This window comes from Homarus americanus, unplaced genomic scaffold (genome assembly GCF_018991925.1).
Source record: "Homarus americanus isolate GMGI-L3 unplaced genomic scaffold, GMGI_Hamer_2.0 scaffold50564, whole genome shotgun sequence".
Lineage (NCBI taxonomy): Eukaryota > Metazoa > Arthropoda > Malacostraca > Decapoda > Nephropidae > Homarus > Homarus americanus.
In genome coordinates this window covers 3,792,036-3,818,956 of record NW_024715014.1, presented here as the reverse complement: position 1 = coordinate 3,818,956, position 26,921 = coordinate 3,792,036, and the positions used below count along the sequence as shown (strand labels likewise).

Sequence of the window (26,921 nt, the reverse complement as noted above, 5' to 3'; positions counted from 1 at the left end):
CAATTGTCTTAACAAATTTAATGATAGCAAAACAAATCTAATGAAAATTATATTGTTTAATAAAACATCTTGCATGACAAAAAAAAAGCGTGCAAAAACAAAAGATACAGTAATACATTAATCCGCTTTCAACTGAACTACCGTACTTAAAATAGTTTTACAAAGTTGTGAATGACTAATGAATTATATTTCTAACTAACACACACCTAATGATGCAATGATCTCAGCTGACTATCACACCACATTTATATCTTTTCTCCCCTTATGCTGATACTTTTTCCTCGTAATTAAAAAATTAGTATTCAAAACTATATTCTTGTACTATTCATAAGTTCAACATAGCTTAGTAATAATTGATCTGCAAGTTCTGTTTTGATTCACTGCAGTTCTTAAACAATAGTAATGTATCCTTAAATCCTAAATTTTATATTGTATTATTCTTAAGTTCATTATGTTTCCTCAGATTAAATTGTAACCTCATAAAGGACTACAGGTACTGTATTTTTTTTTTATTTAAGAAATATATTTTTGTAGTGTGCATAAATTATCTGACAAATTTTGAAACTTAATTCCCTCAAAAACATCACAAACAGAACATGGTGGTTTTATAGTACATTTACTTGACAAACATATAATTGTTTTCTTTTATTAGTAGACTGCCACATGTGCACCATGTTCTGTCTGTAATATAATTGAGGTTATTAAGTTGTAAAATATGTCCAATAATTTATGGATACCCAGCATTACTCCCATTAATCTACCCGATACAGTTTATGAAATGGGATGATAGTAAGTTGTAGATGAGTGACTGACCTGTAAACAAGTAATGCAAGATGAAACTATTGCTAAATATTTGTGATAACTGCATTATTTGTGGTTTTAGTAATTATTTGTTATACGTATTAGTAACTATTGGTATTTAGCTATTTATAATACTGGCAATTATTGATAACTAGTTGTGATAGTTATAATTATTAGTACAGGTTGGGTATCTCTTATCCAAAATTCCCTAATCCAAAATGCTCTGAAATGTGAGTCTATTTCATTATATATATGGTAGAGAATACACTGAATATGGCATTATCATAATTTTTACTAGGGTAAATATGTACAGTATGTGTAATGAATAAAGTTACGACACAGGTTGCTTAGCACCTCGGAGTCAGGTATCATTGCGATGCCAAACAGACGGTAGTGATTGCTTACCTTTCTGATTCTTTAGTGTACATCTTATCATAAATTTTATACCCAAAATGATTCAATTATCTTTCATAAAACTACCTACAGAATATATGTATCTATAGTCAGTAAATGAAATATAAATGAATTTTGTGCATAGACTTGGGCCCCATCCCTGCTGGGTGAGCTACTGCATTATACAAGTTCTGTATACAGGATATAGGTACAGTATTCCAAAATCCTAAAATATTCCAAATCCGAGACCCTTAAGGGCCCAAGCATTTTGGATAAGGGATACCCAACCTGTACTTAATATTATAGGAGTTATTGTCCATTATTTGTGACATAGGTAGTAGTTTGTAGTTACTTGATATTGGTGGTTATTAGGCATAAGTACAACCTGTTAAGTACTTTGGGTTTAGTTTAACTTGACAAAGAGGTCTTCAGCTTTACTACAACTACAGTACTGTACACTGAATCTGGATCTACCCATGAAGACATTATCAGAATGTTCCCTTACAAGCTACCTTCATAAAGTCAATAAGATGAGCTGGTTATTCTTAATCTGGAAAAAAAACCTAATCAAGGCCTGACTAATGTTACTGGAATGTCATGTTTGGTAATACAGTACTTAAAAACTGTAACATATGTAGAACTTACTAACATGTAAAAGTGAACTACTAGTACCTAATTAAGCATAAAAATCTTCTACTTAGAGCCGTTTTCATATACAGGTATAACAATATTATAAAATATGACGTACAAACCAGAAAAAATATAAACTTAAGAACAAGAGGCTGAACTGTAGCATGAAAATAATGAGAACTAAAATCTGTAAATTAGTTCATAAATGCTGTACAGTACAGTACAGTCCTTCATTCATTATAAAATAAAACTTTGCAAACAACTTAAACAGCTAACGTAACATGGTTCAAGATCCTCAAAGACTTATGTGAAGATTCAATGTCATTCAGTCCTTAACAACTGTTAAGATCCCCCCCCTTATGAAATGCGATGGATGTGAATTTTCCACATTATGGCCGCTGTTTACCGGGTAACCCTTTTCGGATATACAGTATCCCACAACAGACACAGTCAAAATAAGCACAAGTTGTCATCCCCATTCCCAAAGGGTAAGGGTTAAGACACCATCTTTTTGTCATAGGTCAACATAACTAGTTACAGATGTTATACAATTGTAATTAACTGGGAAATCTTATCATAAAAACCCTTGAGAATCCAGAAACACCATCAAAAATGTTCATGTAGAGAAAATAAAATAATACCAAACTTATACTTTAGTTTTTCCCACAGTTCTCTTAATATCTTCAAGTATTGGAAACATAACAGTAGCGATGTACCAGATATCATATTTGACTCCCCAGGCCGGGGACCAGATAATTACAAGTTGGCCAAATCCCAGTAACCTGGCCATATCTTCACTACCATTTAAGACAGCCTAACATGGTCTGAGAAGTTCTTATACACTGTAGGATGGACCTCATCTTCACACCTCTTATGGTATTTTTAAGCTAATTATTTCTTTTCTTTCTTCAGCTACTTTTGGAATTACCCTTTACACGTTATAAATAGAAAATATATCAAACAACAAAACATTGTTTTGTTTCCCAAGTTAAATTTTTGCTTATTATGAACATTGTTCGAAATATTAAAATAAAATTGGCTGCTGTAGTCTCAAAGAAATTAAAATTTTCAGGTGTTAGGCAGCATCTCTGTTTCCCAACACTCACAACCTACTGTACCTGTAATATTCATTACTACAGTACTCGTGTACTGTACAAATTTGTTAATAAATCTTCAATGTTTTATTAAAACTAATGTATGAAATACTGTATAAGGACCACAAGTCTGGATGATCATGAATGTAAACACAAAATGAACAATAACAATAAGATCTGTAACCGTTAACCTGTTTTGAAACTTTTAATTTCAAATAAATGGTTAAATGTAATAATTAATTTACTAAAAGAGTGACTCGGTCTCCTTTGCTCAATATGCAGAGGATAGGACAAGTATGCAGTGCTCCCCTTTTTAAAAGTACAACTAGCAAAATATTGAATATTAAAAAAGTTTGTTCTAAGAAAAACAAAACAAAACAAGACCCTATAGTATAATAATCAATATAGTATTCCTCGGTAAACTGTCAGTATAAATAAATGTCATCGTTTGTGTTGTGTTATGATGTAATTTGCTTTCCTAATTCTTCATCTAGAGATATATTGATTACTGTCCTCCTGAGGTTCAGTGCAGAGAATATTGAACACTCAGCATTTGGTGGACAATTCTCCTCAAAGCTTTTGTCATCAACCCTATGAAACAGCCGGTGTTGATGTGTCATAGTTAATAGGAGAGTATAATTAATGAAATAACTGGAGAGTGGAAGAGAAATATCACCAGAAATACACCCATCGTGGGTCATCCAAACCGACGTCTACTATCCTACAAGCAACATTTTTATAACATTTGATCAAGATCAGTTAAACAAAAATGAAGTTATTGTGTGGATAATGCCTCTCCATAACACAACCAACAAGTTCTTGGACACATAAAATGGTGAAGTGTGGATACAATGCTAGACACACACATAATAAAAAGAACAAATGGTAAATGACTGTGGAAGACTGACAAATGTGTGATAAGATCACCCAGTTTGCCAAGATGTAAATGTGTCCAATGAACCATCAAAATAGGAATAATACTTTTTTGTACAGCAATGGTTTCTCAGGGGGCTGTAACCATTGTTTAATAAACCAAGACCAGCCTAGGGCCATATTTTAACTACTGTACTGATCATTGTTTTAATAACTAATCCCATTCTGAGGTCAATAATGCCATAGTGAATCATTGATGATGATGAATCTTAGGTACAGCTCGAGGCCATTGATTTTAATATGTACAGTAGCTAAAAAAAAGTATCTGACAGGGTGGGTCCGATGACTTCCGAAATTATACGTACAACTCATGATTTCTTGGGAAGGTTGGTATGAGTGTCTTCACCCACCGTCATTCAGTATCCAACACAGAGGGCGAGTTGACAAATAGGAATAAAATATAGTCAAGTGATTACGATCACATAGTATAAGGAGGCAGCATGCATATCCCAACACCTATCGTCCGTGGTCTCATATTGTTTCACACAATGTATGCACAGATACTTTTTTTTTAGCTGCTGTATGTACAGTGTGAAGCCAGTTTTAATAAGTTTTTACAGTGTGATGCCAGTGTTTTAATAATATGATGTACATTTTTTTTTCCACAAGGCTGTCAAACAAGAACTCAACATTAAAGATGATAAATGTCATAGAAATAGAATAGGCTGGACAATCAAGAAGTTTTTGTTCATTAAGCAAAATGTTAGCTATATCAATACCATCTGGCATCAAGATATAAAACAAAACATGGACGACAGAGTAAATGGAAGTGAATTGTAGTTATTTTTGGATGTTAAAATATACCCAACTATTTTTTTGTTTCCTGTATAGCCTAACCAGGTTCCCATCACCACAACAACTACCACAGTACTTAACCCTCTGAGCCTCCTACTGGATGTTGTGTCTGATAAATAGGTATTTTGATCAGTCCAACACACTGGTTCAAAATAATCTGTTGACTTTGAGGAAGAAAATCTAGTTATTTTATGAGCCTCAGTATCAGCCAAGTGACCTAATAACCTTCCCTTAACTAACAAGAATTTGGCTCTCATTCAAAATATACGGCAAAAAAGAAGTGATGTAAAAAACTTAATGAACTCTAATGTTACAGAGAAAAGTTGAAGACTTTATTGTGCTGGTGTAGAACTTTTGTTTTGTTTACTTTACAAACCCTGTGTGGGTGCTAATGGTTAATGTTTCTAGTATAAACAAATGGGCAACTCCAAGAAACTAAAATGTGAACCTTGTGTTTGAGTGAGTGAGACAGAAAGCTTTACACCTATAGTATATTGTATAAACATGTCGTTTGAACCTACAAAACACAAGTAGGTGTGTATGACAAGTAGGTGTGTATGAAACAAACATACACAAACAGGTTCCTTGATACATGATATTCCATACACCATTATAAACTTTAAAAGCATGTATTTGTAGAAAGACAAAGTTATATTAATTTCTAACAAAAATTTTAAAAGTCTAAAGCTGTTTTTCGATAAATGGTTGACAATGTTTGCTAATGGCAGAAAATGAGTGACCAGCTGTGTTTAGCCACACCTGGGGGAAAAAGAATTTGGTGCACAGAAAACCTCCATCAATCATGTGAGAAAAGGTGCACATTGGGCTGAATGATCACAACAAAATTAAATCATAATAAGTCTTAGGGTGATTAAAATGATTACAATGTGTAGTGCAGCAAAACAGTCAGAAAACTCTGTTGATTTATTAGTTAAAGGATAAAAATCGGAGTGAATCAAAATGATGATACATAGCAGCACCTAACAAGTCTTCTTCACTTAAAGTGTGTCATCGCTCACACTGGATTACTTAACACTTATTCTGCTTTGAGGAAATTTTGCATAATTTTCAGGATTTCATAGATCTAAAAGTTAATACATCAATTTGATTTAAACAATATCCTATTTATAAAAACTGCTTGCATAATTTTCTTAATTTTAAACACATAAATAAAGTTATAACTATCACAATGCACTATGCAAGACCTGTCAAATGCATTAATAAATTTGGCACCTTTAGTACTACTGGAAAGCTTGATGTGAAAGATTTCCTCACAAAGTTTGCCCAAAAGGAGTGCAGAGGAACACGACAAAATTTTACTCTGTTGGCTGACCAGTAATGTGCTGGCTGAAGCGAAAAGTTTCTTAGACAATCATAACTACTACAGGAACGTGTTCCCTTGACTTGTATGTGACCATGACAAGTGTATCCCACAAAACATGTCCATTTTGATTTAACACAATAATTTACATATTTTAGGCTTAGTTCACAGTTGGGCTGGGTAAGGATAGGATGTGATGAGATGGATCGAGTTTGGCTAACACTTAACAACACAGCTTAATTACAGGTATATTATTTCTTGTGCACAACCACTCCAGACTCCCAGATGCAATAAATATTTTGGGACGGCTCATATGAAGGCTTCTGGCAAGATCAATAATGATGAGGATGAAGTACAATGATTACCATGTGCATGAAACTTACAGCAAAGGCAGTGAACGCTTCATCTACACTGCACTATCTATATTTAGGAGACTTTAAAAATTTACTATTTGGTCATTCTCAGAAATAGAAACAACTATGGTAAATTATCCTACTAGCTACTGCACCTTATTCATAATCTCTAAATGAAGTGAGTTCTCAGTTAAATTAAGACATGACTTCATGCTTGATCTTAATTATTTCAGGCATCTTCTACTGTATACAGCCATTAACATTTTACAGTTCTATATCCATTCATAACATAATATCAATCCTTGCCATGTTATCACAAAAAACATGATATTTTTTGTAGGTGATACAATCAAAGATGCACATCACACTTACCTCTACTTTTATTGTGCTAATGTGGTGCACCACACATCACACAAGTCTAATGCTTCATTAAGTTAGTGTGGTATGTGCACCTCATTTAACCCTTAATTGGCAGCGAAGGATTTAACTTCTCCCTCCTCAACCATGTGTGCAAAAATGGAAAGCAGGTAACATTAAATTTCCACAGATGATGGTTGCCGTCCCTACCTTCCACTGACGATGGCCACCATTTAAGGGTTAAGCCTCATCCCTTTATGAGGTGCAGTTCTTATATGACCACATCTCTGTGATTCTGGTGGGCATCTGGTCTGAAGTCTTAAGAGGTTGTGCTGATTCACTGACCCATCTTTAGGTAAGCTTTGGTCATGGCAGACAGGAACCACTGCAACAGAGACAAAGTAATGGTAGAGAAGATCAACATATTATTCATTACATTGGTGCAGACTTAGTCAAGGAATATTAATGTTGTAGAATCAGTCAAGAAGGCAACATAATAAGTTGGGGTCAGTGAAGACAAAGTGTAACGTGTAGAATGAGCCATGACAAATAATGGTCTAAAATCAGAGAACAATCTCCTCAACCACTACACTACAACATATCCCTTCAATGATGAGCTTGAATCATTATAAATCCTTCTCATCTTATTGATTTACTAGCTGGGATACCCTGGGTTCGTTTTTGACCAAGAAAAGTCAACCAAAATGAAAGCAGCTATGTAACCAATGTTGGCCAAAATAAGCTGTACATTCAACAAAAAATATACCAAATTTCAGCTCTATGTTAAAAACTGTGGTCATGCACTTTATGGTTGACATAGAGGTTGACCTCCTCCTCCAATTTACATATTCATGGTCATCCTCAGGACAATTTACACATACATACTAAATTTCAACTCTCAATCTTTAAAAATTTGGCTGTACATAGCAAAGAAATGGAAAAACAGATGTTTTTAACGAGGGGCAGCACCTTTTGGAGAGTGGGGATGAGGAACCATTGGAACTAACCCCTCAAAATAAATAAGCAGACTTTGATTTTTAAATAGATAAAACCTCAGTAAATCTAATAATTCAAGTTTATATCCTCAATACCTTAAGAAAACAATATGTGTGTGTGTGTGTGTGTGTGTGTGTACAGTTGTGGACAAAAAGTACTCAATGGGGAAAGAGTGCAAGCTGCGTCAGCACTATAATTAAACTAAAAAAAAATATGTTTGTGGCGTGGAAAGAAAATCACAGACTTTCAATGCCACCTCTATGAGACATGTCACGTCTTCACCTACCCCTACCCTCCCATACACCACCTCCCTCCCTGTCTACCTGACTAATTCTTTTTGTCCATAACTGTACATGTTTATGTCACTTTACAAGAAAGAATGATCCAACTTATCATGCAATAAGAGTGAATCAGTGAGTGAGTGAAGAGGGAGTCACTTTGCTTTTGGATACAGACATTCCACAGTAATGTTTAGTGTTCTGTGAATGAAAAAATAAATAAATACTAATACTACTACTATTAAGCACATATTAACAACACAAGCAGGACATATTGACAATACACACATGAAATATTTGCAACATGTAAAAGCTTAAAAACTGCCTGTTAAGTTAAACAATGGATCAGGGGATATTTAAAACACATGGAAAACTATTCTGCATGATTGGTTAAGGTAAATGCTTGCAAGCTGTCTAAATTTTGCCACTCTGACGTACCTGAACACCCAGCATTACTCAGCCCTGCATATATGGCTTCTTATTCTAGGCTTGTGTTATGGCTTAATTCTGTTTTTAAGTTATATGGTTATGCCTCAGGTTAATATTTTATGTACAGTATCGGCATTCCCCAATTTACGAACAGGTTCTGTTCCTAAAAAATCTTCATTAAATATATTTTCTGTAAATTGGAACACATTTTCTCCTGGAGTCCCCTTGGAAAAAAAACTAAATTAAACTACAACAAAAATATGTTGTTAATGAACACAAAGATTATGGGCCAATAAAAAACATAATACAGTACATGAAGTACAGTACATCCAGTAGAGAACGTTGAAGATGATGAGAGAAGTGCCTCTGGTTATGAAGCAGTGTGAGACTGTGAGGCCGAGCAAATACTTATAGTTTTAATTATATGAACCAAAAGTAAGTCTACAGCACTGGGTGTACTGTACTGTATATACATTTTGAGATATTTGACTTTCACTAGCATTTGATTTTTGATGTCTTTTATCTGAAGAAACAATGCTAACCTTATCCATTTAACATTTTACTCTTTCCACTGACACCAGATCAAACTCAAAAGCTGCTACTGTACAGTGGATATCTCTCACGTCAGCATCTCGCCAGTGCTTCATGTAACAATCCTCTGAGGCATCATGACTAAACCAATACAGTATTACCCCGCTTTACGCGGTTTCACCCTTACGCGATTTCTCATATACGCGGTGCCTCGCCAGAACAGAACTTTCACTTTCCGCGGTTCATCTACCCATATACGCGCAGTGTCCGGCTCGACGCTATTTTTAGATTCACCCCACCCGCCTGCTCCCGCCTCCGCCTGGGCAAGCCGCGTGGTAAGGTTGCGCAGTGCATGTCTCTGTTGCGTTATCACTGACGTCATATGACGTATCGGATTGGCCATGCATCCCTACCCACCTCTGCTGCTAGCTGTAATTGGTTTAAAGTAATATGACGTGTCCACCCGGGGAGGGAGGGAGGGAGGGAGGGAGGAAAGACGACGCTTGACCTAGCCGCGGCAGTTTCATCCCTCCAGGCCCCATATGCCGACCCATCTCTTCTACTAACGTAAGTGTTACACCTAACTTTTAGTTTTCCTAACCTAACATTTATTTTTCCAAACTTAACCTTTATTTTTCCTAACCTAACCTCTTCTATATTACTTGTTTGTGCATACCATCATAAAGTTAAGATAAAATTTTTACTACAACATAGTTGTGTGTCGTCAAAAAGTGGAGTTTGGGGGTCGGGCCAGTCTCTATTGGAATTAATCCCATATGTTCTGTTGTTCCATTTACGCGGATTTCACTTTCCGCGGTACCCTGTGGGTTCAATTGACCGCGTAAATTGGGGTACTACTGTACAAGTATTATATTTAAGCTTTGTTAACCACTCTTAACCCTCTTGTGGCGCAACCCCTCCTGCTCAGCCGTACCTCACACTGAGAGCACCCATCCTGTAAGCACAAATGCAGGAACAGGTGACTGGCCCTATCGACCACCTAAATTCCTCCCACTAGCCTTGTGGGCTGGCAGATGCGTCTTTAAGGGTGCAATTTGGGTCTGGAGTGCTCTATCAAATGTTTACTAAAATGGAAAAACTTTTCGTTACTAATGCAACCTGCATTAAAAGACTACAAGGAGGTGAGATTATAAACGATGCTATTTGTGTCGAAAGACCACGAGGGGTTGATATTTCTGACCATAGCCAGGAGTACCAGAGGGTTAATACAGTACAATACTTTATGTTGCTTTTAGCTTAATTGACTTTATAAACTGACCAGTTCCAGCAGAGGAAGCCCTGAGATGCCCATGTCAGCACCTCAGTATCTTCCAATACTGCAGAGAAAAAACTTGTAACTAGATTTTTGGTACGTAAGTCAAACCCTGGGACAAAAAAATTTTTTTAACCAGATTTTCGTAAATTGGAGTCTGTCTATATGTACTTACAACAAGATTATCAGTAAGGATCACTTCCCACAAATAAATATTTGATACTCCCAAATTCAGTACTGTACCTGCATTTGTGGCTCCTCATAAGGAACCACTACAAACAGTTCAGCAAAGACAACCATCTGTTTATTTTGTTGGGACAAATTATGTCTAGGTGACTGCAATGAGTGATGTTGTGGATGCCTGCCTCTGGAACTGTCACCAACTCTGGAATTAGTGGACAAAGAGGAACCCCGACCACTGGAACCTGATCCTAAATTTCCAAGATGAGAGAATCCTCGACCAATGTCCTTTCCGGCTTGAGTGACGCCAGTGCCGATGGCTCCCAGCACGCCGAACAGCCCCTTCTTACGGCTGGTATGTGCTGCTGGTGAATGTGGAGGAGAAGCAGGGGATTGGGCACGACCAAGCAAAGTGCTACTGTGTTCCACACCATGCACATACTGCCTGCCTACATTGGGACTTACTTCTGCCTGTTCATTAGAATTTATATGAACTATTTTTGAGTTGTCTCCTCCGCCAAACACACCGAGCATCCGCTTCTTCTCCTGTTTTACAGAGAGGCGCAGACCCTTGGGGGTGAGAACAGGTGTCTCTGAGAGTTCTTCGTAGCAGTGCACCCAGTCAACCTGTATATAAGAAATATTTAAGGTCTCACAATCACCAATATGGTGTATAATTAACCATACCATATTACTACACTGTATGATACAAGTACAGTACAGGTATTATAATCCAGGAAGACTTAAAAGGCTACCTGGTGTTGGTGGTAAAGAGGTTACAGGTGTATTTCTCACACATATATCCTGAGTTCAATCCCCAATCCATGAAATATATGAGAAGCGTGTTATCCAGAGTGACCATATCTAACTTGGCAGGCTTTTTCTGGCACTACAGTTTCCTCCTGTACTAACACTGGACAGTAAAGGTCATAACAAAAAACAGGCTAGTAAACTGATAAATGGTGAAATAACCAATAAATACTGTACACGTATCCACATATAATTGTGACCATTTTAAACCTGTGATATGATTATATACCTGCCACCATGACCGACACACACACCAAGTCTCTATGAAGTAGACCATCAAACACCTTTATACATCACAACTGAAAAGCCAACAACAGGCTGTGTGTGTGTGTGAGAGTCATCATACATAAACCCATAATATAAATCTATCCCCTAAGAAATAATCTTGCTACATTTATCACAAGACTGTACAGTACTAACCTTGAGGCTGCCTAAGATATCATTGCGTGTAACTTGCATGATTCTCTTATTTGTGGCTATCAGTATAGATTTGCTAGCAGTCAGGTGGGCATGAGCCACGTATAAATCCGTCTTTGCATATCGTCCTTTCTCCAACTCCTGAAGGAAAACAAAACCAGTTCATAGTATTAATCATAACCTCATCCTACCATCAGATAATACAATAAAATACTTTCATTAATTAGGAACAAAAAGTTTGAAACAATACTGAAGGTCATGTACCAGTAACATCTTGGCTCCCAGGGCAAAGCTATTCACATATGGTCCAACAACCCCATCGGCGTCAATGAATCTCGCTGGACGACGTCGCTCTATTTCTTCAGTAGCATCAGCAGCTCTGGTGGCAATTAAAACATTATGAGGTTATGTTAGGTTATATTAGTTTGAGTTACGTTAGGTTATGTTAGGTTATATTAAGTTACTTTAGTTTGGATTAAATTAGGTTATGTTAGTCTGGATTAGGTGAGGTTAGGTAATGTTATATTAGGTTACATGAGTTTGGATTAGATTGTGATACATCAGGTTAAGTTATGTTAGGTTAGGCTAAGAGATCCATAGAGTAATTAATTGTCTCAACCAACATATCCATAATTACTCACCTCATGACTGCATCGAAAGATCCGCTGGCAAAGTCTATGACCCCAGAGGCCGGGCGAGTTACCAGGCCCACCATGCCCTTGCCTACCCCCTTGAAGAAGCCCTCAAAACCTTCCTCCTTTGCTCCATCGATGGGTTTCATGAACACTCCTGTCACACCGTCAACAACTCCCTGTAGAAGAGGAGGTATTGAAGTGTTGCTGATTGTTCAGTGTACATTTACTGGCATACTGTACCACCATTTACATGAGAGTTTCATTCCAAAAAACTTGCCCTACCTCATTTATTTCAGCCCATTACCAGAAACTCCTGGTTATTTTTTTTTTCCAGGCCTTAGCACTATGTACGGCCCCCAGCTGTAGTGTGTTCCTACGATTGTAACCACTGGGTCACTAATAAGGTTGAATATTAAGTCATTTCAATCATGGTCATTACTTCTATGGGTCGTGGAGGCTTATCGTTAATTAAAAGAAGGACTCGCTTGCCAACAATGTCACTCACCGTAACAATGCCTTTTCCTCCTCTGGCCAGACTCTCAATGCCATCAGCAGGTTTGCGGTGCATTGCTTCCCGTCGCCTCTTCTGGTACTCGTCATCCAAGGTCAGAGCCGCTACACCTTTCCCTACACAACAAAAGCCAGTTAATGGTAATTCCTCTCCTACTTGTCACATTTCATTACTAAAATATAAAATAATTTCAATAATGTATTAGTGACTGACTACAACAGTTTAACATTAGTCACTACACAAGATCAACAGTTAAAGTTGTAATGAAGTATTATAAACATTTGTGGAATATTTAACACAACAGTAGTCAATATAGGTTCTTAAGTGAATTAAAAATAAGAAGAAAAAATTATAAAAGAAAGGAAAGAAGAAAAAGAAAAAGAAAAAAAGCAGAAAGAAGTTAGTTACCAATGGTTCCTGTGATGCGGGAGACAGCACCAGCAGCGCCCCCCACAGTCTTGCCCATAAAGCTGGCCACACCCAACAACATCCCCTCAGCAAACTCTCCAGGGCCTTCAATTGCTCCCTGAAACACAATCATACATATACAATCTGAAGACCTCACCTATATGCTTCACCCTCATGGCAGCCAAACCACCACATACAATTACTCAACAACTGTTTCAAGGATTCTTAAATGTTTATTCTATATAAGGTGAAGTTTATAATTGTTACAACATAGTCACTTCTACTTTAAATAAACAACTCTTAATGCCATTATAACACTCCACAACAGGGGGTACATCATAGCTCATAACATCATTATAACACTCACCTGAATGGGCTCATAGAACAAATCCTCAACTCCTTTGGTCAGTCCCACTACCAGGCCAAATGGGTTGCCAATAACATCAAGCCCAAGCACCAACACATAGAGCTGCTTAATCACTTGTCCGCGATAATGAACGATCATCTCCTGCACCAACTGATTCCAATTCATCCACTGGTTGAGGCGTTCCATGTAGGCCAGTCTAGAACACAAATAGGCTGGGTTAGTGAAGGAGTCTGCCAAGATTGGAGAAACATGTAACAATGACAGCAAGACCAAACTTGTACCCTTGGAAAAAAAAATTTCTTTCAGGCGGGATCTGATTAATTTTGAACTGAACAATCGTGTTGTCTCATTAGGGTTGGTAGGCATGATTGTGAGACATTTTTTACCTATTATGGCAGGCCTAATTTAGTTATTTAGCTCAAAATATAAAATTAGTTCATTACAATATGGTTGGTGAATAACAGTATGTCCCATGGGCCTTTACCAAAACCTTCATTCATGGCGTCATTTTGTTTTACACAAGAATTGTAAAGATAGTTTTTTATTGAATGTACAATTGTAGCACTGAAGGAAAATTTTCTACATGATAGTGATAATGACTTAAGTTTATCTTTATTATTACTGAATTTTTTAAAAATAATAATAAAAAATAAGCCTCAGAAACCATGTCATGTGAATGTTTCATAGTACAGTCAGCACTGGCTTAATGTACGGGCTTATAGGAACACACCACGCACGTCAACCGGACACTGACTGTACGGTATAAGTGAAGTGCAGAGTAACTACCTGAACACAACATCCTGGACCTCAGTAAGTGTGACACCAACACTCTGTAAGAAGAGATGTATCACTTGTCCTCCCACAGGAACACCGGCACCCGACTCTGTCCCGCTCAGTGAGAAGCTCAAGTGCATCTGCCGGAGGTGGTAAATGATTGTCACAGGTTTATGATTTATGTCCATTAATTACCATCTTGATTGAAGGGGGGTAATGTTAGACTAGTATGGGGGTTAAAAATACTACTATTATTATTACTACTACTACTACTTATAATAATAATAATAATAATAATAATAATGTGCACTTATATCCCTCCAACACAAAGTATATACTGCACCTTAATTGGGGAAAGATGGAGATGATCAAAGAAGTCCCTCTGGCCCCCGGCTGATTGACTCTTCACTGTTGTGGTCAAAGTCTCATGGATAATGCCAACATCATTTTCATATTTCTCTACCTGGAAAAAATAAACTGATTATAATAAAACAAGTGTGTCCATGAACTGACAAAAAACAAAATAATAATAATAATAATAATAATAATAATAATAATAATAATAATAATAATAATAATAATAATAATAATACATGACCAAAAACTGACCACAAGTTGCCTTAATGTCAATTGGTGCTATAAAGTTCTTTCACAGAGTTGGTAGAAGTGGCCATATAAGTACCTCAGATTTAAATAAAACTAGAGTATCACCAAGATTTCCCATGGGTATTAAAATATAGCAACTTTCTAAAATATTAAGATGGTAATCACACAAGAGACAATCATTACTCAAGTTACTAACACAAAAACAGCAGTGTAATTTGTCGCATTCGATTTTTCTTAGAACCTTGAGAAAGTTCCTTGGTATAATTAAAATACAGTTTATTTTCCATCACTCTTGCAAGGTCTTAATTCACACTCGTCCTTCAATGCCATTCATTCTAATACACACTCTTGCTTCACTGCCATTCAAGAAACTATGAACTCCATCACACAATCAATAATTCAGTTATACACTATTTATTAACTTATACTATTATATATTTATTCAATGACCATTTCATCACTTGCCAGCTCACCAGCTACTCAGTCAATTGGTCTGTTCTTTGTTACTTCGTTATGACCTTTATTATCCAGTGCCATAGTGAGTTTTTTCTCAGCTGAGAAAAAATGCCCCGCCCCCTCCTCAAGAGTTACAGCTAATTGGCTGTTGCAAACCTGTCCGATTTTGTCCTGAGTAATGATGTATTTCTAAACGAGTTTATTCATAATGACCGTTTCTGACGAAAGATATTTAACTAAATTATATAAAGATATATACCTTCATTATTTCCAACAGGAGCAGTTAGGAAGTTTATCAGAAGTATTATACGTGAATTAACTGATAAACTCGGGTAGCAAATTTACGCTTTCGGAGGATGCATTTAATATATACTTATTTTTAACCACAATAAGACATACTAAAACAAATTACATATCAGTAATATTACATTATGCAAAAACTAACATTATAAAAGATCAGAATCACATTGAAATATTACACGACTGTTAGAAGAGGCAGGAAAAATATGAAGTACCTAGTGATAATGGGTCAACTAATTTATGGAAAGTCTGTCTGACCTTCAAGTGATCCAATTATCTTACCGAGTAAAGGTCTGGAGACATCTCATTAACTGGGCTAACAATCTCCATGATGGCGAACACAAATGGCAACTCGACCTTCACGTGGAACTCTTGTATCAATACGGCCAGGTACTTGTATTGTGCGAATAACGGGGAAGTCAGCCTCTGGTAGATGCTCACCTCACAGAACGGCTTGGCCACTGATGGTAAGATTTTTACACTTATTATGGTTGTGATAATTTTTATTATTAAGGTTAAGTTAATTAGCATTTTGTTAGGTTAGGTTATTTTAGCTTGACATAGGATAGGATAGGATAGGATAGTATCAGGGTATTTAATCAACAAGCTTCTTAGTCTTCAAGAGAACCTATCAAAGATAAAAGTTTTTATACAATTATTACCTACAAACATCAAACAAAGACAAGTATAAATAAACTACCGAGCAGCTACATGGTGTTATGATGATAATACAACATCAACTCTTTCATTACAGGGACCCCCACTTTTAATATTTTATTTGGCTAATGCCAGAAGATTTTATTCAGCACAGAGGGGAGCCCGTACAAGAAGGGTTAACATACCAGTGTCAGCCATCACACTACGGGGAGGTGGGACTCTTGCCAGAACCACTGGGAACATCACATCCACCATCTGGTTGTCTATCTGCACACTGTTAACTTTGAGGTGTATCTGTTTCTGGTGAGGAGATGTTTTGAACTGGAAAAAATAAAAATAAAATTATTACAAATGGAATGTTTCAAAATACTATACTGTTATCGACAAAAGTTCACTCCCTGTGGTGAACCGAGTAAGGGGAATGGGCTCTCCAAACTTACTTACCCTGATTGTCATCCCTTGCGGGTGTGCTGTTTTATCTCATTTTGGGTCAATGTTGCTTCATTTTGGGAGGGAGCGAACTTTTGACCCCGACTGTACATTAACCTCACTACCCAGAATGTATTTTTAAAAAAATTTCCCCAGAGGAACCATCTGCAGTGTCACAATGTAATAATATCTGCATTATCATTCCTCTTAAATTTGATTTACTGTATTTACAAACACGGTAAGTCTCCCAATAATGTTTTAGAACTGCTACTACACTACAGCTGTGACCATTACCTGGAACCAAACGCCAGGCTGGAATGTTCGACGAATTTTTCGCTTGAATGGTTTACTGCACGTCATGGTAGAAAAGTCAACCTGTTGGAATACAAATTTTTATATTACTATAATTACAATTCCCGATATAAATCAAGCTTAATCAAATGCATTAAAATATTTCATGACATTATATTAAGGTTATTTGTGTGACTAAATAAATAACACCTAAATATGATGATAAAGATAATGACAGCGTGGTGGTAAGTCGCCAGTGTGCAGTAGACAACATACAAGATGGGTACTGTCAGCAATTGAGTTGTTAAAACTGTAAAATTGTTAGAGAGGATAGGCAGAGGTGTGATATAAGGCAACACATAGTACACAAAATATTGATATAAACTCAGGGGGGCACAACAAGAAATCACTTCTTTAGAGCAACTCTTAATTTGAAATAAGAAAGGCAATTATAACATTAAGTTAAGTGACACACTGATGTTGAATCTGGGCTAATAAAGTTCTACATTCTTCACACAGATGATCTGTATATTATATGTGTACATGGAAGATTGAATGATGATGGAATTCTCACTAAGAACTTCAGTACGTGAAGGGCAGGTGTGTGTGTGGTCATTACAATACTCACCTCCAGGGCTTTACCCAACTCAAAACTGCTCTGGATGAAGGAAGCATCAGCTATTGCCTTTATCTGATTCTGGTACACCTGGTGAGACTTCTCAATACTCTCTGTCTGAGCGTGGGTGAAAGGTCGGTGTTTCTTGCCTTTTACTTTGCGATATTCCCACACAACTCCCGAGCTGGAAAAGAAGAAAGAATAAACAGATACATAAACAAATCCTTCATATGGTGAGGCATTGATTCTTGTGTCAGTGATCTTTTGTCTATGGTCAATAATATGATTGAAACTGGATGATGCAACCATTGATGATGGAAGAATGTATATTTCTCCACTGTACTATTAACATGTATGCAGTATTGCATCAACTTTAGCACATTCTTTGAACCCTACCAATTTTAATATATTGCATATAGCATACCATCACCCTCACCAATGTTTTAGGGGAATTTACCACATGTGTATGTGTTAGTCATGATTATCTGAAGGCAGCTCTCCATGCTGCACAGTCTCTTACAGTTTCTCTTGCCAGGTTCTGAATTCTGAGGTTAATTCTCACAACCTTTCCTCATGTCATTCTTGACCTACCCCTGGCTCTCCTGCCCTCCACATTCAAACTCATGCATATCTTGATTCAATTATGATTGTTCAAGCAAGGAAGTCATACAACAACATAAGTAATGCCAAGGATGTTAACCTGGCCAGACACAACATACAATAGTACCAGGGATGTTACCTAGCCAGACTCAAGTACATGACCTCCTTCTTCTTGATGTCGTCAACTAAGGAAAGGCCGATGCTGCTGAGAGATAAGTTTATATCTTGATCACAGCGCTCCAGCTCCACAGCATTAAGGGCACTGCTAGCAATACTTATGTCATCAGTGAAGAGAAGACAGCGCTGGTTGTTGCTCAGGAACACCACCCAGTGGATTGAGTCGTTCTCCATCTTGCCTTGGTCATCCTGTCGTCAGTAATTAAAATTATAAAAATATTCAGGAGCATAAAAGTACAGTTTGGTTTGGTTATTGGATTTACAAGTTGCCTGTCTATATGATAGAAATTGGAGTAAATATCAAGATAACGAGAATCATAAGAGCTAAATGTTGATTAAGGAAATTGAGTGTTGATATTGGGACAATTTTGAAAGACAGCCAATATGACCTGAGGAAAATTGCATTTGCAGTTTTAAAATTTTGAAAAAGTGGAAATTCTATGGATGGATGATGAGGATAATGACAATGATGATGATGATGATGACGACGACGATGATGGTGGAGGGACAGATAAAAGTATAATTTCAAATATTCAAAATATCATTAAAACATGAAAAATTTATAAAACAAAAATAACTAATTAATAATAAAAGCATTATTTTGACTCCTAGACACGTACTATGCAAGACTACCAAGAACAATGGGAGGTTCCTACACTCGCTCCTCACCTGATCCAGCATGTGGGACACCGCCTTCCCTGACCCACAGGCCCAGAACATCTTGAGCGATCCTCCCGGCTCATTCCACGTGTAAAGCTGAGTACTCTGGGGTGATAATGACCTGGAAATATTTACATGTAACTTGCTCATTATTAATGTGGTAATGAACGATTTATCTAGAAGCATATGTATCCAGGGGCGGATCCAGGAATATAAAAAATTAGGGGTCCATGAAGTTGTAAGTGGGGGAACATGACAAGCACAGCAAGCTCACCAGCTGTAAGCCCCTCCCCCCAAGAAATTTTTTTGAAATCTGACCAATATCATAGGTATTTTGAGGCCATTTGCACCTGATATTAAGAGATATTCTGACGTTAATAGTAATTACTTTTTACTATACAAAAAACGCCCGAGTACAACACTGCATTAAAGAAAAAGAACTGCAATTTTCTGATGAAAAGGGAGGGGGAGGTGTCCGGTCCCCTAGGACCCCCCATCGTATTTGCCTTCTCAGAGGTATTCAGCTAATAATGTATAAATTTACATCTAAAATTCCACTCTTTCCAAGCACGTTCATAAAAGGTGTGTTAGTGAAGGACTGGCAGGTCTTTTTTGTACTAATTATGTGTTACGCGTGTTCGCCATAAGTTTCTGTTCTTGGTACAGTATGAAATACGTTGGTTCGGATGGTGTGTGGTTAGTTCGAGCAGTTTCGCTCATTACTTGTCCTCACTGAATGATTCATCATTTAAGTATTATCTTTGTTTATCACTTTGTGAATTTATCGTATTATGTTTGAGTATATTATATTTTATTGTATTAGGTTTGTATATGGGTTAGATAAGTGGAACTAATGTCAATAGATAATTTAGATAAAGTTTACGTTTTGGCCAATCAGGATAGGATACGTCAGTATTTGGCGGTAGAGAGGTGACATCGGTGACCACCTGGTAGGCGGCAGTCAGTCTAGGCACGGCTGTCTTGAGTTAAGTAGTACCCTCTCTCTGGTGTTTTGGGAGTTGGCATTTGACTATTAAGATTTGTTTTGCTTGATATTGATTTTGTGTGATCTTGTTGGACCTTCAGTCCTTACTCGGCCACTTCCAAACACCTTGTCGTATTATTATTGTTATTTATTTTATTTTATGTACAGTAGCTAAAACAACTATCTGTGCAAACTTTGTGGGAAACAATATGAGACCATGGACGATACATTTTGGTATATGAGGGCTGTCACTAGTCACACGTAAAGTTTCGGAGCATATCGACTCCCACCTACACAGATAGTTGTTTTAGCTACTGTACATATATGTGGTGGTGGGAATAGGTTAATAATGTTCATATTTTTATTGACTTGTTTAGGTTTTCACCTGTTAACTTGACCTTTGTTGGGGGAACTTGGGATTAAGAATATAATAATAAATACGGATATATTTGAAAGACTTACCGGTAAGCGATTTGTATTTATGTAACGATCTACCCTTGGGTCGTAACATTATGCATGTTATATTCTTTGTGAAATAAATACAGTACTGTATTTTATTTTAAAATTTTTGATAAATATTATATTCTATACAGTATTTCTATGAGTGCAGTACAGTATACATTTTTCCATGCCATAATGAGTGTTTGGATGAGTACAAAACAAATGCTATCAATACCTATGAACAATGCTTACATGTGTTCACTGTGTAATATTATTTTGTGAGTTTTTACAACCATAGCCACAAGAAACCTCAAACAAAATGAACAAAACCGTCCAGTTCAATGACACTAGCAATTGTTCCCCAAAACCCATAAGGCAACTGTCAAGTCAAGTTAAGATATAAGGTGGTGTAAGATACAGTAAAGGCAGTGTGAGATACTCAGCACTAATGAGGAAACTGCTGCTGCTTCAAATATTGTTTTTCTATACATCTGTACGAGTCATCCAAAGAAGTGTGCCTAATATTTCAGGAAATACGGTACAGGTACATTGCTTACATCTTGTTACTCTCGTGTTCGTCCTGCCAGAAAGAGATGGTTGTGTTGGTCAGCTGGTTGATGATGAGAGCCGTGGCTGCCCCTTGGAATATCTGGTCCAGCTTGATCACTATGCCACCTTCTGTGATGCTCACTTCTCCCAGGATTCCTCCATACTGTGGTGAATGAGAATGATAAATACATCTCCCATATAGTGACTACTGGACATGTATATCTTTTTCTTTAACTCCTTCACTACAGGGATGCCACTTTTAATATTTCATTCGGTTAACGCCCGAGATGTCTTCACCCTCGAGTACTATGAATATACCGGTAATGTCTTAACCCTTCAAATACTGTACAGTGGATTAAATGAAATAGTACTCTGGGGATTGTCATTGTAATTAAGGGCTGTGTTGTTGTACTCAAGGGGTTAAGGGAGTTACAACTACACATGAACACTCATTAACCTCTAAACATTCCAGCAGAAAAAAAAGTTAACAAATTAGAACAAATTAGGTTTAAAAACTGGATTTACCATCAAACTCATATGACACTATGGTTCAACTCACTTTGTTAGGCAGTGAGAGGAGTGTGCTCAGAGGGCCGTCGTATGGGAACCCAGATGTGGCATCCTTGGTGCCTCTCACACGCATTCGGATTTTCCTGCCCTCACCCACTGGCCACCACCCAATACACTCGCCTGCAATGTAACGAGCGTTTAGGTGCTGCAACCGACCACCTGAAAATTAGCCCCCCCAGCTTTTCCACCTCATGATTAGGCCCTAGCTTATTTCACCTGATGATTAGTGCTTAGCTTATTTCACCTGATGATTCAACACATTACTGCTAACCGGGGGATAATATTATATTATCCCATGTTGTGTTACATTATGCTTGGGTTTAACCAGATGGCTCATTTACCGTATGATTGTATATTATGGTTTTGTTTAAAATGGCTCGGTTTAAGGGTTCATATTTGATGTTCGCTTTAAAATTACTCATTTTAATTTTGGTGAGAGCAAATTATCTGTAGATTAGACCCCCTAACTTATTTCACATGAAGATTAACCACCTAACCTTCCAAGTACCTGTAGATTAGTCCCTAGGTTGCTTCACCTAAAAGATTAACCACTAACAAGCTAACCTCACCTGACCTCCCAGTAGCATTAGGGTGTTTAACCTTCAGGTGTAATAAGTAACTAATTGTCTTATCATCAGGAGTTACATCTTCACTAACTTTAAACTCCACTCAACCTTACCAGACAGGACTGTGAACCACTCAGCTTGTGGAACACCGACCTCAATAACTTCCAGGTCAATTGGAGCGTTGTTGAGAATTTTGTAGAAGGGCGAGAAAATGACAATCTTGGTCAAGCCAGAACTTCCCAGCTTGATGTCCACACCTAGCTGAAGAGAAACATTAAACATGTTTTTGAGTACTGTAACACCGTCTGTCCCTTAAATGAACATAAGGTGATCCAGGCAAGAAAAGAGACAACCAACAAAGCAGCTTAATATGTGTTTATTATACTGTACAATTATATTCTTCAAACTTCTTTCTTATTACCTGGAGCACCTCGTATAAGAGCAAGTGGTTGTGGCTTCATAACAACTTAAGGGATTTAATAGTATCAATGACAATAATAATAATATCTACTCAGTAAAATCAACATACAAGTTTACAGATAACCTTACCTGATAGTTCCTGTTGGGCGCCTTACAAGTGACGGATCCTGAACTGCCCACAACGTCCAGGGAGAATTTTTCAGACCAGTCACCGTCCATCACCTTAACTGTGGCTTTCTTCTTGCCAAAAAATGCCTTTGATTTGAAGGAGAAAAGGATGGCCTCCGAGCTGTCTTCCTCATGGACCACGATGTTGTTGGGTGTGTCTCCCTGTGTCGTGACAAGTACTGTTTATACATGTTACTTTATGGTGGAGTGAAGGTGAGGTTAGTTTAGGTTAAGTTAGGTAAAGTAAAGTAAGGTGTGGTAAGGTAAGGTCAGATAAGTTAGGAGTGGTATGTTAAGGTAAGTTAACTTCATGTCAGGTTAGGTAAGGAAAGATAAGGTAAGATCAGGTTAGGTTAGGTAAAGTATGGCCAATTAGAACAAAGAACATATACAAGTCAACCTGCAGCACATAGGACATATGAGCCGCGCATCACACACCATACACAGGGTATAATTACCAACTGCTCTTTGTCTAAGTAAAGTACATGTGAATCAGTCAGGGTTTTAATGACAAGCTTTTAGTTATTACGACAAGATCAACAGCGTTACGTAATATAAACTGGCTGGCGGATATAGGTATGTCTAACATTTTAACTCGTGGTAATATGATTCTAAAATGTCTCCTCTACAAAACTATCTGACACTATGATTCTAAAATGTCTCATCTACAAATGTTTCGTCTAAAATAATTCATTAATAATATACCTAAAATATCTCGCATATAATCATAATGAAATTGGACGACACGACACGATAAGTAAAGCCAGAAAATGTCACCGCTGATAATGTTAATGTTTTCATGACATATTTATGAATATTACTTGTACTGTATTTGTTTATTAAATGATTATGGTAATGATGATTATAATGATGTTGATGATGATGACAATAATGATGATGACAATTTTAATAACAGGTCTTCAATCATGTTCCCCTTCAATAACTCACTATTCACACAATTCATGCTCTCAGTGTGCTCAAAAATCCTCCATGCAGCAAAATACAAAATCTTGAAACATTATCATTTCTACTTCTTTATCACACAGGAGGAGTTAATATTTGGGAAGATTTCTAAATGCCATCAATCAATTGTAATTAGCAGTGTTATGTAATGATCAGTTCTCCATTTTACAGTATGGTATATTTTCTTGTTCCACAGTTAACGTAATCGCACACACAAAAGTGATACAAATTAATCGTTAGTTGGTGAATGGGCATTATGGTAGTTTATTAAAAATAATGACAATTCAGTCCAGTACTATAGTCTGTTCACTCAAACCTTTCATCTGAGGCCTAGGATCAGTTTGTAGCCAGGCAGCTGATTGGCTGATAGATGAACACAGGAAGTCACTACAGTTTATTCTGTGTTGATCCCTGACAATTTCTATATTTGAGGAAGCAAAAATAAGCATGTAAAACAATGTGGTAACATAAATATATTGAAGAGAACAAGAAAAAGGTTAAAAAATTTCAGCAACATCCTCCACTGGGCTGCATGTTCAACATGGTCATATTCTGTTCAAGTAATTTATGTTACCAGAGTGTTTCACAAGCTAATTTTTCTTCCTCAAGTGTGGAAATTATCAGAGATCAACACAAAATAGTTATCATCCTTGAAAATATTATAATATAAATATGATAGATTAAGTACTAAAGACTAGTGACTTTTCCAGTGTCCTGCCAGCCAATCAGCTGCCTGGGTACAAACTGACCCTTGGCCTCAGTTACAAGGTTTGAGTGAACAGACTATAGCTGGTAAACTTGTGTTAAGGAAGTTCATCAAAAATTTTAAAAAATTCATTGCTAGTTGGGCGAGTGCTATGGTAGTTCATCAAAACCACACACAAGTATAAAGGATAGATTGAGCAGCACCACTCACCAGCCTACCAATACTGGATGTTGTGGACGCCAGAGATACAACTGATGCCCAACGCTGCAATAAAACCAAATGTCACTTGCAGTTTGCCCTTGTTGCTTTACATCATTAGAGTTCTTATTCTACAATTGTTAGCAGCAGTCTAGAGGTTCCCATGTTAATACATAATACTGATTGTTGCAGTTACTTTACATGAGCCAGTTCTAAAAGTACTATACTATACTATACTCATTTTATAGTCACCTGGACAACAAATAATAAGACTTAAACCATTAAAATCTTTGAAGACATTTTCCATCACAATTACCATCCCAAGTGGGGAGAGTACATTTGTCTACCCAAAGTGAGGAGAGCACTTTGTCCACACCTAGTGAAGAGTACCTTTGTCTACCCCAAGTGTGAAGAGTACCTTTGTCTACCCCAAGTGAGGAGAGTACATTTGTCTACCCAAAGTGAGGAGAGTACTTTGTCCACACCAAGTGATGAGAGTACCTTTGTCTACCCCAAGATAGGGAAACACCTTTATCTTCCAGATCTTATACAATCTTCTTTTTGCCTTTATCACTCTGTCTACTTCATCATTTCCCCACCATGTTACTGCATGCCTTGCTGGGCCCTAAGTCCAGCCACACATCTTGTCAACCGCACTCAGCAGAACATCCTTTATTACGGCTCAAGATCCCACTACACAACTTCTCTCATGGTCACTAGGTGTTTCCAGTTTCTCAACTCGGCATAAAATCCTTCTCGTACATTCTGTTCCTTCAACTTTAACACTCTCCTTCTTGGAACATACTACACCTTCTGAACAACATGTCACACATAAACAATCTGTGCTGAAGGCCACATTCTTCCTCTGCTCTTACCTTTACATCCTCTACATTCCCAAGATGTCTGTCTGTCTGTCAATCATTCCTGAAGCCTCTTACACTTAAATATGATTCATAATAATATCATAAACAATAATTTACATTTTGATTCTTAGAATAAAAACTAAAAGGGCAGTATTTCATGCATAAATGGGACTAATCTCAACCCTTAAACAGTGGCCATCATCAGAAGAAGTTAGCTGTAGGGACGGTGGCCACCATCAATGTAAATTTCATATTCTTATATTCATTGCATATCATTTCTTCACATATACGGGGGCATTAGGGGATCCTCAGCCGCCGGTTAAGGGTTAAAGGTAACGAATTAAACTACAGTATAAATATCAAACATAAAACCATCCATTAAGAGAGACCAACCGGGTGTTCATAAATTATATCCCACAACAAAACTTAATAACCTCAACAATACTAAGGACAGAACACAAGACACACATGAAAGTCAATTATGCCAAGAAAAAACTTATGAATTCTTTGTCAAGTATAATAAAACTGGAGAGTTTTATCTATAATGCTTTTGAGGTTAACCCCTTCACTACAGGGATGCCACTTTTAATATCTAATTTGGTTAATGCCAGATGATTTTATTCAGCACAGAGGGAAGCCTGTACACAAGTGGTAAGTTATAAAATGGGTCAGACAATTTATGGCCACCCTGTACAATAAATACATAGATAATAAAAACACATGTAAGATAAATTGACAAAATATAATTACTGTACACACTAAGTGAAGTATCGTATGCACTAAAGAGAGTATCCGACACACTAAGTAGGTACCACGCTAACTATCTATCATACATACAAAATTAATATCAAACACACTATGTGAATTATCAAAAACTACTGGATTCAAATTTTGGTCATAGTTTCACCTACTAGAGTACAGTATTATAAACTACATCGTCATACAGAAATAGCTTAATTATTATGCTTACAATACATTTATGTTAATTTATAACATATACAACATTATGAGTTTTCAATCTGTAATTTATTTTGTGAATGTGCACCTTGTGAGTTAACTGTTATCAGTGAGTTTTGTGAGTAAACTGTGTGCTGAATGTCTTCTGTGAGTAAGCTGTGTTGGGCGAGTCCTTCTGTGAGTAAGCTGTGTTGAGTGAGCGCTTCTGTGAGTAAGCTGTGTTGAGTGAGCCCTCCTGTGAATAAGCTGTGTTGAGTGAGCCCTCCTGTGAGTAAGCTGTGTTGAATGAGTCCTTCTGTGAGTAAGCTGTGTTGAATGAGTCCTTCTGTGAGTAAGCTGTGTTGAATGAGTCCTTCTGTAAGCTGTGTTGAATGAGTCCTTTTGTGAGTAAGCTGTGTTGAATGAGTCCTTCTGTGAGTAAGCTGTGTTGAGTGAGTCCTTTTGTGAGAAAGCTGTG

At 37.0% G+C, this 26,921-nt stretch overlaps 1 protein-coding gene across 4 annotated transcripts in view; it reads right to left on the bottom strand.

Annotated features, from left to right (window-relative positions):
- Positions 1–41: 41 nt before the first annotated feature.
- LOC121853321 (vacuolar protein sorting-associated protein 13-like) overlaps positions 42–26,921 on the bottom strand; it is a 93,296-nt gene continuing 66,416 nt past the window's right edge. For all 4 annotated transcript variants that reach the window (XM_042347377.1, XM_042347401.1, XM_042347386.1 and 1 more), the window contains 20 exons: positions 22,739–22,939; positions 22,303–22,450; positions 21,613–21,743; positions 21,062–21,216; positions 19,088–19,199; positions 18,381–18,607; positions 17,654–17,825; positions 17,029–17,109; positions 16,491–16,626; positions 15,931–16,109; positions 14,630–14,749; positions 14,299–14,426; positions 13,513–13,708; positions 13,146–13,263; positions 12,732–12,853; positions 12,233–12,402; positions 11,856–11,970; positions 11,595–11,732; positions 10,830–10,991; positions 42–7,062 (listed from right to left, as the gene is read on the bottom strand). In XM_042347377.1, the coding sequence (XP_042203311.1) occupies positions 7,015–7,062; positions 10,830–10,991; positions 11,595–11,732; positions 11,856–11,970; positions 12,233–12,402; positions 12,732–12,853; positions 13,146–13,263; positions 13,513–13,708; positions 14,299–14,426; positions 14,630–14,749; positions 15,931–16,109; positions 16,491–16,626; positions 17,029–17,109; positions 17,654–17,825; positions 18,381–18,607; positions 19,088–19,199; positions 21,062–21,216; positions 21,613–21,743; positions 22,303–22,450; positions 22,739–22,939 (2,859 nt within the window). In that variant the 3' untranslated portion in view covers positions 42–7,014. The remainder of the gene's footprint in view (positions 7,063–10,829; positions 10,992–11,594; positions 11,733–11,855; positions 11,971–12,232; positions 12,403–12,731; positions 12,854–13,145; positions 13,264–13,512; positions 13,709–14,298; positions 14,427–14,629; positions 14,750–15,930; positions 16,110–16,490; positions 16,627–17,028; positions 17,110–17,653; positions 17,826–18,380; positions 18,608–19,087; positions 19,200–21,061; positions 21,217–21,612; positions 21,744–22,302; positions 22,451–22,738; positions 22,940–26,921) is intronic.